This window comes from Macrotis lagotis, chromosome X, assembly GCF_037893015.1.
Source record: "Macrotis lagotis isolate mMagLag1 chromosome X, bilby.v1.9.chrom.fasta, whole genome shotgun sequence".
In the NCBI taxonomy this organism is placed as follows: domain Eukaryota; kingdom Metazoa; phylum Chordata; class Mammalia; order Peramelemorphia; family Peramelidae; genus Macrotis; species Macrotis lagotis.
Window position 1 is genome coordinate 559904699 of NC_133666.1, and position 12618 is coordinate 559917316.

Consider the following 12618-nt stretch of genomic DNA (forward strand, 5'->3'; position numbering starts at 1 on the left):
CAGGCAATAAGGTGTCTGAAGTCAAATTTGAACTCAGGTCCTCCTGATATCAGAGGCAGTGCTCTATCCATTATGCCACCTAGCTGCCCCATCCTATTTCCTTGGACTGCCTTCTAGCCCTGGAACCTTCATGATTCACCAGTTTCTCAGGGTTTATCGCTGCCTTCCTCATCCCCATGAGAGTTAGCTGTTCTGTATTTCATCTGACCAGGGCTCTGTCCATTTGGTTCATTGTTTAATCTGATAAATGACTTCCAAGCATCAAGAGAGAAATTCTTCCATTTTTTTTCTTTTCCAGTCCCAGTAATTTTGTCTCCACCAGTCCTTTTTGTTTGTTTGTTTTAGTTTTTTTTGCAAGGCAATGGGGTTAAGTGGCTTGCCCAAGGCCACACAGCCAGGTAATTATGAAGTGTCTGAGGCCGGATTTGAACCCAGGTACTCCTGACTCCAGGGCTGGTGCTTTATCCACTGTGCCACCAAGCTGCCCTGAGCCTTTTTTTTTTAAGGGTTAAAGCAAAGTAATGCGGGAGGTATTTGGCAGGGGGTGGGTTAGTTTTTAAGCATGGTTCAAATCCCTTAACTAATTAGATCCACCCGGATGTGGTTACGGTGCTTTTTCCTCCCCTGGCCTAGAGACAGTGGGTCTGAACTGGTTTGACAGACTGAAGCACTGGCCCATCAGGAAGAGTCCCGCCCCTCCCGGTACTGGAATATACCCAGACAATTTTTTCTGAATGGATTTTTGGGGGCGGCTAGGTGGCATAGTGGATAAAGCATGAGTACCTGGGTTCAAATCCGGCCTCAGACACTTCATAATTACCTGGCTGTGTGGCCTTGGGCAAGCCACTTAACCCCATTGCCTTGCAAAAACCTAAAAAGAAAATGGATGGGGGGGGGGGGTGAAGAGGCTTACCTTATTAAACTCCAACTCGGGAGAGCCGGGGGAGAGAAGGTGAGGAGTGGGAGAAGGGGAGCGTGCAAATTCTCCCAGATCTGACCCGCCCCCGCCGCACGGGGCCTGGCAAGCTGAGTTCCTTAGCCTTCCAGCTCCAGGGACGCAGCGGACCAGGACAGCCGGGATTTGTCCACAAGGGCTTCCACTCCCTGCCCCAGACCAGGCCTTTTCTCCTTTGTAAAGGAATGGAGCTCTTCCCCAGACCGGGGCTGATGCGCGTTGTGCGCAGCCCTCCGCTCGTAGGCCCCAGCTTCACCTCTCCTTCAGTCATTCCAGGAGCTTCTAGGTTAACCGCTTTGCTCCTCGTCACAGTCTTGATTTTCAGCGCTCATGAACAATGGGCTCTTCTTGTCTCATCCTCATCTCCACGCCCCCCCCCCCCCCCCCCAGGTCCTCATGCTGAGGGGCCTGATCACTTCCTTCCAGACCTCGGCCCTCAGGGCTTTTCCTTTGCCGCCCTTATTCCTGAAGGCTTAGGCTCAGGATCATAGCAGGAACCTGTCTGTGCCCTCTAGGGTCCGACTCCTCTTCTCCATAGCAGGCTCTTCATCCTTACTGCTCTTCAGGGCCTCCTCAGACTTCATCCTCACACCCTCAAGTTCCCCCTCTCTCTCTCTCTCCTCAGACACTGCCCTCAAGCTCTTCCCATGCCCCAGTCGTGTCTATCCTCAGTCTTGCCCAGGCTAACCTCATCCTCCATCCTTTCCCCTCAAAATGGACTCTCGGTCCTTGCCTTAGACAGGACCTTGAGTCCTTCCCTCCCTGCTTTAGCTGCAGTCCTTCCAGCCTTCCACCCGACCCTTGGTTTGCAGGCTTCTACTTGGACTTTACTCTTGTGGCTATGCTGTGCCCTTAGTCTTTCCATCTGCTCAGCTACTCCAAGTCCTTCCCTGGGGGGCACAGACCTTAGTCCTCATGTTCTAGGGCTCTTTCTCCTACTACTCAGGTCAGACCTTTTATCTTCCCTGGGGAGAATGTCCCTCCTCCTCCCTAGCCTAGTTAGGCTTTGCCAGGCCACTGTTTTTAGAATTCATTCCCACTGATGCCCTGGCTCATTAGGAAGAATCCTGCCTCTCTGCCCATAGGAAAATACCTAGAAACTTTTTTTAATGGATTCTTTTTTTTTGATAAGTGACTTTAGCTCCCTCCTGTTGCACTGACAGGTTATCAAAATGTCAGCTGAAGTTGTGGGTCTGGGCATGAATGGGGTAATAGGACCTGAAACCAAAGTGATTGGAAAGAATTAAGAGAGAGCAATGAGAAGTTGTAATAGCAACCACTAGCATTTGCATAGAACTTACTGAACTAAGAGTGTTTACAATTATTTACTCATTAGATCTTCACAATCCTGGGAGGTAAGTTTTAGTATCATTTTCCTTTTTTTACAGATAAGGAAACTGAGGCAGCAAAGGTTAAGTTTCAGACTCAGGTTCACAGGGACATGGTGTCTGAGACTGTATTTGAGCTCAGATCTTTCTGACCTCCAGGTACAACTCTGTATACTTCACCACCTAGCTGTCCCAGATCTCTTGAAACCATCTTCTTATTCAAGTTCACTGGTCATGGAGTGTGAGGAGAAGGCAGGGTCAAAGGCTCCTGCCTTGTAGGTGTGTGGAGATCTAATTGTTTGAAGAAAGAAAGGAAAGAGTCAGTGGCAGAAAGAGATAGCTGTGTGTGTGTGTGTGTGTGTGTGTGTGTGTGAGAGAGAGAGAGAGAGAGAGAGAGAGAGAGAGAGAGAGAGAAAAGAAGAGAAGAGAAGAGAAGAGAAGAGAAGAGAAGAGAAGAGAAGAGAAGAGAAGAGAAGAGAAGAGAAGAGAAGAGAAGAGAAGAGATGACTCCTAGAATAAGGTTATGGAAAGTGCAGAAAGAGAAGAGATGGGTCCAGAGACAAAGTGGAAGGTGGATGATATTGCCGACAATTTTTCAGTAAGAGAAATGAAGAAACTACCATTGGATGAACTAGCTTTCAGTGAAGCAGAAGGATCATTTGCTGTAAAGGAAAAGGGGAGTAAACTTTGGAGGCTTAAGGAGAAAGGAGAAAGTATGAAACAGTTATGCTGAGAGATGAATAAAGAAATTTGCGAATATTGTAGAAGGGCAGCAAAATCATGGAAAAACTATTGGTTCTAAAGCCAGAGGATGTGATGAATCATGACTCTCTCACTGTGTGTGACTTTGGGAAGACATTTGAACTTTTTGGACCTTAGTATCTTTAAAATAAAATTTGAGTTATATTGTAACATCTCTAAAACCCTTTCAGCTCTGCCATTCTCTAGTCTTATGATAGTTGAGGAACCGCAAGTGCATATTTGATGATTTACATTATCCATTTATATGGTGGATAAGGCATTGCTCTTTCCTTATAGCATATCTCTCCTCACCTGGCTGCATTTGACCACTTTGTTGCCATGATTTGCCATTACAGTATCAGTCTATATCCTCAAATATTTTAACCCTCTTCCCTCCAGCACCTTCTACCATTCCCAATCTACTAATAATCCATAACCTTGGAAAACCCTAACTATTTGATTTATTTGCCTCTTCCACACTCTATATCTTTTATATGTATAGGGTTATTTAGATGCAAAATGGGGCAGTTAGATGGCACAGTGGATAGAATACTGGCTTTGGAGTCAGGAGGACAGGAGTTCAAATTCAATCTCAGACATTAATTAGCTGTGTGATCTTGGGCAAGTCACTTAATCCTGATTACTTTACGTCCAGGGCCATCTCTGATTCATCCTGATTCATATTTGGCCACTAGACCCAGATAGCTCTGGAGGAGAAAGTGAGGCTGGTGATTTAGCACCTCATTGAAATCCAGTTCATGTGCTTGTCATGGCAACACCTTCCTGATATTGGTCTTCTGTGAGAATGAAGGACAAGTGCTATCATTATTATTGTTATTATTATTTAGATGTCATCTCCCCCATTAGAATGGGAGGTCCTTAAGAACAGAGGTTGCTTTTAATCTTCCTTTGTTTTTTAAACCTTTCAGTTTAACTCTTAGCTGATCCATAACAAGTGCTTAATAAATGCTTCCTGAATAACTGATTGGTGTGATAACCCTTTCATTGGAGAGTTTAGATAATTAATCCTAGTGGTAGTTCCAAATATAATTTGTAATAATGTGTTGTACTATATAAGGCTCTTTTCTCAAGTATATTATTTTCCTTTATGGATATTATGAGGCAACCATAGAACTCATTATTTTAAATGAAACATGCTAGTAATTTCAAATTAAGTGACCTTTCAAATAATTTAAAAATAAAATTGTTTTTCATTCAGATTTTCAGAGAACATAACATGTTTTTAATGAAAATAGTCTAGCACATTAATACAATTTATATTAAGACAAATCAAAAACATAAACATTATATATATACAGAATTTCAAATTTTACTTAATGGTTATGAAAAATGTTTAGAATTCATTTAATTCTGTGTAATCTAGTTGTACTAAAAGTTTAGAGGATAGATACCTTAAACTATGGCCAATAATAAATTTTACATTTGATATGTAGTATAATTTAAGCATTTGTAAAAGCTGTTACCTTTTTAATTATCTTTTGTAGTGATAAAAATAAAAGAAGAACTAAAACAGTAAAGAAAACTTTGGAACCCAAATGGAATCAAACATTCATTTACTCTCCAGTTCATCGGAGAGAATTTCGAGAACGGATGTTGGAGATTACTCTTTGGGATCAAGCTCGAGTTCGAGAAGAAGAAAGTGAATTTTTAGGAGAAGTATGTGGGATTGTTTAAGACCTTAAATGGTTAATAACTCATTGACTAATGTTAGTTATAAAAAGACCAAGAAAATAATTCAAAAACTTTTAAAAGTAATTAAGCAAAAGTACATTATTTTTATAATGAAAAGGAATGAATTGATTTTTGTACTTTGTCATCAAAGCCATTAAAATATCAGAGTTATTTTTTTAAAATTTCTTTTCTAAATGGTATAAAAATTAAAGGGTTGACGAGTAAAATGTTGATTTGTACTTAAATTCCATTTTATGTCATCTTATTTCATTTTGCAGTTTATTTATTTGTTTTTTGGCTGAGTTATTATCACTTTTGCCTCATGGGGTCTTTTGTATACCTTGATTTTTCAGAGTCATTTAAAAGGATTCTTGAATTAAAGAACCAAACAAAATACTAGTGAATATGTAATCATTCAAGTGTATAGGACAGCAGAATTCAGAGTATATTAATCATAGAGTAAATACCTAGTGGAATAGAATAAGAAATCAGTTTTCACCTTAAAGTGATTAGTTGAAAAAAATTCAGGGAAAAGTAAAAATCTTTGAAGAAAAGTAATTATATTGTGTGTTTGCTTATCACTTTGTATATCCAGGCCAACTCAATTAAATTAAATAAACACTAAATAAGTGCTTGCTATAAACAAGATGATGTGCCAAGAACTAAGGATGCAAAGACAAACTCAGAACAGCCCCTACTCTTGAGTTGCTTATAGTTAGATCAGAGAATATGTGTGAACCATCAAAGTAGCACAAAACCTTTTCAGAGAGAGGGATCACCAATAACTAAGGGTAGCAGTATATGCCTCCAGTAGGTGATTCCTGAGCTATGTTCTGAAGGAAGCTATGGATTCTTTAGAGGATAGGTCAGCAATATGAGCATGAAGGGGACAGGATATGGGTACAAAGTCAAAGATGGGATATCTGTTTCAAATTCCGTCATATTCTTTGGAAGTCCCACAGTAGTCATAGTTGTCTTTGCTATATAAATGTTACAGTATCAAATGAGTCAAAAAGCAATGGCATACCCTTCAATGCAACATTTCTTGATGTTTTATAACAATTGATTTAATTAAATAGAGTTAGATTAATTAATTAGAATTAATTTTAGTGGTTCCTGTGATACTTTTTAGCATAGTTCTGTTTCCTAGTTAGGAATGTCCTTGTTTGGTGATTCAGGTTTTACATATAAGATCTTAATTCTTTTCGCCAACCGAAGTACCATCTGAGAGGGTTCCCCTGATATAACCATAAAGCAGAACTAGACTTTGTAGTAGATATTTCTTTAGTGTCCTATAAATTTGTGTTTTCATATAAGTTGAGAAAGTCATACAGTTGGTTAATATATTGTATCTATTGCATTATTCTGTCATATATCAAATGTGTTGCAGATTTTTAATGACCTATCCCTGAAAATCTTTTTAGTATGTTTCTATTTTAGTAATTTAACCAGCTTATTATGCAAGGATTAAGTATTTCTTAATAAAGGTTTACAAGTGTAAGTTTTTGTTTCCACTTTTTATATTGCAAATAATGAGGAATATTGAATGGGTTCTTATTTACTTTTTGCATTCCCCTAGTCCCTTGTATAGAGTATACACTCAATAAATGCTCACCAAATTAATGAGAGAATAATTGGATTTTTCTCTCTCTAAAAAAGCAGTATTATTTTATTTCCAGTATTTCCCTAGGGATACACACTGTTTCTAGACAGATATTACAAAATTGAGAGAGTACCTTTGATGACTCCTACCACTCTATGAGTCATTTCATGTCACCTTTCAGAGCTTTCTAGGTCCTTCAGAAAGGAAAAGAAGGAACATTCAATGAATAATTAAAAACAAAGTAATGAACAGTAATGAACATCAATATGGTTTATTATCAAATAGTTTATTCCTTCCCTACCCCAACCCCTGCTTTACTTTGGAAGGCAAATACATCTGTTTCTCCTTTTTTTTATTTCAATTTTTTTAATTTATCATTTCTCTATATAAACCTCCATTCATTATCATTCTTAATTGATTGCAACTGACTGCAAAATTTTCATACAAATTTAATTAACAGTTAAGGTTCTATAAACTTTTCTAATTAATGGAAACTGAAAACTGAAAGTCTTCAGTACTCAGAGTAATTAACGATAAAGATGTTTTAGATTTCTCCCCAATTTGTCAATACACATTAAAAATTCTCTTTATAAATTTTATTTTACAGTTACTATAATGCTATAAAATACTATAAAATCATTCCAAAATATGACCAATGTAAAGAATTAGTTTACTATTTCTGCTTGCTTTTCTAACAACCATTGCGCCTGTTCCTTTTGTAGATTTTAATTGAATTAGAGACAGCATTATTAGATGATGAACCTCACTGGTATAAACTTCAGACACATGATGTTTCCTCCTTGCCACTTCCCCACCCGTCTCCATATCTTCCACGCCGACAGCCACATGGGGAGAGCCCAACACGAAGGTTGCAAAGTAGGTTTTAGTACTTCTTATCTAGTATATCTTACTTTAATAATTCTGACTGTTGACTTTCTTAATGTTTATTATTTCAATTACACATAAAGATAGTTTTCAACATTCATCTTTCTGTAACCTTTTGAGTTCCATATTTTTCTACCTCCCTCCCTCCCCCCCTCCCTACAATGAGTAATCTGATATAGGTTATATATGTGCAATTATGTTTATATATTTCATATTTGATTAGACTTTTTATAAAATTATAAGATACAAACTATTTTATGGATTTCTAATGTTATCTTCATGGCTACTAAAAACTATTTTGTATTATATGAAATGTAAAATTTTATTGCATATGTAAAATTCATAGAACATTTTTAATGATTGTAGTTTTTATTTTAACTCATACCTCTAAATAAAGCACATTTCTTTTATTTTTACCTTTAACATATAGAATCTTAAATACAGTAATTAGTTAAACTGTACAGGGATACTTTGTTTGCAAAAACTAATTATCCAAGTAGGTATATACTATTTTTCTTGGGGTTTTTGTTAAAGAAATGTTTATTACTTTTACTTTCTTCCCTGGGTATGATTTTTGATGAGTGACTCTTGTTATTCTGGTATTTTTCAAAGATTATTTTCAGTTCAAATAAAAATTGTTTAATCCATAATGAATAATTCTACCATTTACTTTAAGCCATATTGTTCTTCTGAAGGCATTTAGAAACAGATATCTCTAAACTCTGAAGCATTTCAATAAGACTTTTCTAAATGAAGGTTTTTGTCATGTTGGCAAGATAATCATTACTTTTAATTTCCAGGCCATACATCCCTCTAAATGGATAGGGTAAAATGAGAAAAATATATTTTGACTCAAAATGATGTCTGATGAGAATGGAATCAGAGTAGATGAAATTTGATAATCCTGAAAAAGTTTTCATAAGATTCTACTGTAGTAGAACCTACAAAATTAATCTTTCTTCATTAATAGAATACTCCTTTGCGAACATGCACATCCAGCAAATTCAATATCTCTGTCTCTCTGGGTGAACACTGATAATTTCTTATTCCCCATATTTGTCTCTTTCTAGACTTCCCAGAGATATTTCTACCTCCTGTTTACATCTGCCACTGCAACATGCCCTTATGCTTACAATTTTTGAAATTATTGTTTATTTTACTTAAATTATTTTTAGTTGGTTGCTTCCTAGCATCTTAGATTTACCAGTAAACTATTTCCAAATCCTATTGTACAATAGGTCGTCATTGTGGGTCTTCAAATTAGAATAATGATGCTTCAGAGAACCAGTAGGAGGACAGTTTGTAGATATGGGTAATGATGAGGATTTAGAAATGGATATTAGGGATGTTAATAGAAGGGTGGCTGGGTGGTGCAGTGGATAGAGCACCAGCCCTGGAGTCAGGAGTACCTGAGTTCAAATTTGACCTCAGACACTTAATAATTACCTAGCTGTATGGCCTTGGGCAAGCCACTTAACCCTATTTGCCTCACAAAATCCTAAAAAACAAAAGTTAGAAAGGTCAATTGTGGTTATTTATACAATACTCATTAATTTAAGGCTATACTCTGTGTAGAGGCAATCATATATGCCTGAATCCTGCAAATCATGAAATAACATTCTTTAAAAATTATCTATGTGAAAGAACTTGGTTTATTATATACAAGGGAAAAAGTTATCATAAATGAGTACTCAATAAATATTTAGCATGGAAACTGGAATATTTTATCATGAGTACTCAATAAATATGTAGCATGGAATATTTTAGTAGTGCATATTCAATAAATATTTAGTATGGAAAAAACTTAGATTATATAATTCAAGTAAACCAAGATTAAATTATCTGAAGATATAAATTCTATTTTTCTATATGAAGGCAAAAAGTCTGCCTTTAGAACCTGGATATTAAGATGAGTAAATGATATTAATGAGAATTGCCTTTTTCAGGCCTTATTTCTAAGGCCTATTTAAATTCTATTTAATTTTTTCTAAGGAATTCAAATTAATTTTTATAAATATACTTTATAAAGATTTTGTAAATTTATTTTTAAAAGATTCATTGGTCTTATCAACTTCAATATAAAAGCCTCTTCTTTGTGAGATGGGAAACTATCTTGCTAACATTTATAATTTTTGAATGGGTTTTCCAAAAAGCCATTAATAAAAGTAAGAATATATAATAGGCAGTTGCTTTTTTCTAATGACAAAGAAACAAAAATTCCATATAATAATGAAATTATGTTGGTAATCATGTACTCTAAATATTAGAGTATAAACAATTAGGTTGTGAACAAGTTAGAATTATAATGAAAATGGAGATTTTCCTATAGTCTACTTCTGTATTTTTTCAAGATATAAATGTTCACTGACAACAGAAGGTATCATAATGATGAGTATGAGAAAGATTGTTGGAAATTTCCTGGGAGAGCTGGCTGATAACATTTTAAAAAATATAACACCAAGACTGGAATTTTACTTTGAAATTATTAAAATGTCTTATTCTTAAAGTGGTACTAATTTGTCAAATGTTGATGTTTCTTTAGCATTTTATCCATTTTCTGATCCATTAATAAAAATCATTCATGATATGGAATTTGCTAAACATTATGACATATAAGTAGGAGACTGCAAAACATGCTAACCCTTTGAAAATACTGAGTTTGTGCTGAGAAATTTCTTGTGCTTTTTAACTTTTAAAATGTAAATAGTTTTAAAAGTTTAATGTATTTTATCAAGCCATGTATTTTATATGACTTAATTCTGTTTTGTACCTTTTTAATTTTTCTTTACTATTAACTCTTAAAATAATCTTCAAGTCATTGATATCCTAATTTCATCCCTTACTTTGTGTCAAACTAACTGGACTAATCCTTTTTTTTTTTAATTTAAACATCTTAATAAATGGCACACCTCTCAATGGGAGAGGGGGCACCAAATTCCAGATATGTTAGATCTTATATGCACTTTGAAAGAAGTTGTTCCTGATCCCTTCATACCAATTATTGGCTGGGGTCACAAATCTAATTTATGCTTTCATCCTCATGTGTTTTCCCTGCCCTTGAGCATGTAGGAGGATGCAAACCCTAGGTTAACTCAGAACTAGGTCAGGCAGACTTGTTGAGGCTAAGTCTTTTGTCTTACTTACCCATAGACAATACAGGCAGACCCCAGTCTTTGTAATGTAAAGTAACAATCTCCCTTTACAATCTTGTGGAACTCAAATACCCATATTCTTCACAATTCCCTCATTTTCTTTTTCAATAAGACTTTGGATTCCACACCTTATTATTTCCTAAATTATAATCCTTGTTATCAGCATAACTATCAAGATTTTTACTTCCTCATTAACAGAGACATGGACCTGTCCTATTTTCCAGGTTTGTAAACTTTCTGATGTCCCTGCTTATTTCTTTTACTGTTTGCTTATTGTCATCTGTCTTTAGAGAGCAACTTGATAGACTCAGTTTTCCACAAACTCCTCCTTCTCCAATCAACACATTGTCTAATACAACTCTATGTTGAATAACTCTCTCTTGTTTGCATGGCTTAGTCAGCCAGTAAGTCCAGGGCCCTAGTTATCTAATTGGTAATTGTTTCCACTACAGCTTAGAATCTAATCAGGATATAAATTAGGGTCCCATAGCCCTAACTCCCATCCTGTGCCCAGGAAGTAGGCCCATAAGTCAAGATAACAAGTCCCTGACCAATACTTGGCACATGGGCATATGCAGTATTTATCACAATTTTATTTACCTTAATGCATCCTGACAAGGGATGCAAGTACAATCATTATCTCTCACATGAGTCTCAGTCCACCCATCTCTGTAAGTTGTACAGTCAAGAATATGTGTATACTAGTTCTGGACATAGCCATTTGCCCAGACTGGTATAAACAATAGTCACCCTGAACTGACTCAGTCTTATCCCACTGGTGTTTCTCTCTTCTGGACTAGAATCCTATGTCACAGTGTACTTCTGACCAGAAACTGAGAATGACAATGACTTCTGTCAGCTAGATTTTCCTCCCACCATTTCTAATACCCCATTCTTTAAATCAGAGATAGGACTCTTCCTAGATAGGATATACAGACTTATGTAGGGTATAATCATGCCTCCCAATAATCTCTACCTCCTTTTCTCTCAATTGAAAACATCTTCACCCTGCCTCTCCTCTTTTTCATCAAAACTGTCATTATCTATATGGAGAGGGAAGGGATGCCACACTTACAGAATCAAGGGGAAGTTACAGGTATCAAAAGGGGCAGATTCCCTGACTAAACAATGTACACATAGGTGAGAGATGGTGGAGATGAATTGATCCAGTCTTTTCTTCTCTCCTCTCTTCTCCCCTGGAGACATCTGATGTCCTTCTACATCTTCTGAATCTGGTCCAAAAAGTCCTCTCCACCTCAGGAGACTTGTTGAGACCTTCTCTTCTGGTAAATAAACTGCCTAACATTTCACTCAGACCAAAACACATGTTTTCTTCACAAGACCATAAGATTCTAGAGCTTATTACAATTTACATTTTGCCTTTCTCATTGTCATATTGACAGACATCATTTTAACACAATAAACTTCCAAAAGTGATGCATTACATGAGTGAACTCCACTGAGAATTACCACATTAACTTAAACTTGTAATATATATATATATATATATATATATATATATGTATATGTATATTTTTTAACCTTTTGCTCCCATTACAGTAATGACTCAAACATCCTTAATCAAAATGTTTTTTTCCCAAATATTCCCAAATATATCATAGAATTTCCTTTTCCTGATGTACTTATCTGACTCACATTCCTTTCCTTAAATTGGACCTTTAAACTGTAATTATCAAAAATTACCCTTCTTCTTACCAAAATATCCCCTCTAACATAAAAGTTAAGAAATCATAATTCCTATCTAAAGATATAGCTGACAGCAAGTATCAGAACCATACAACTAAACTATCTGGCTATTAAATCCAATTGACCTAAAACTTCTTTATCTGGTTTGCTTAGTTACTACTATAAATATCCTTGACATCAAAGGAAAATTCCTTTATAGATATAATTATTGAATGTCAGTGTCCAGGCAGAGGTCATGTGGGTAGTCCAATGTCTTAGCCAGATTTATTCTACCAGGTGAAATGTTATCACTTTTGGGGAAATCAAGTCAAAAGAGTCCAACCTCAGACTACACTAAAAGCCACCCTTTCAACTCCATATCTCTGTCACCTGAAATTTTCAGCCCATTGGCTTCCTTGGCTCCAAGAATTAATTCATTGATCCAGTAATACTTCCTTTTTACTGATTATCCTGGTATCAGACATAAAGAGGGAAAATTAATTAAAAGTTCCTTGATCTAACATAGTAATTTTACCTAATTAGAACTTTAAGTGAATCCAATTCACCAAGTTACGA

General features: G+C 36.0%; 1 protein-coding gene across 1 annotated transcript in view; it reads left to right on the forward strand.

The window, feature by feature from the left end:
* Nucleotides 1-12618, forward strand: part of RIMS2 (regulating synaptic membrane exocytosis 2) — a 790122-nt gene that overhangs the window by 414225 nt on the left and 363279 nt on the right. The window contains exons 8-9 of the mRNA XM_074202114.1: nt 4530-4701; nt 7042-7195. Coding sequence (XP_074058215.1) covers nt 4530-4701; nt 7042-7195 — 326 coding nt within the window. The remainder of the gene's footprint in view (nt 1-4529; nt 4702-7041; nt 7196-12618) is intronic.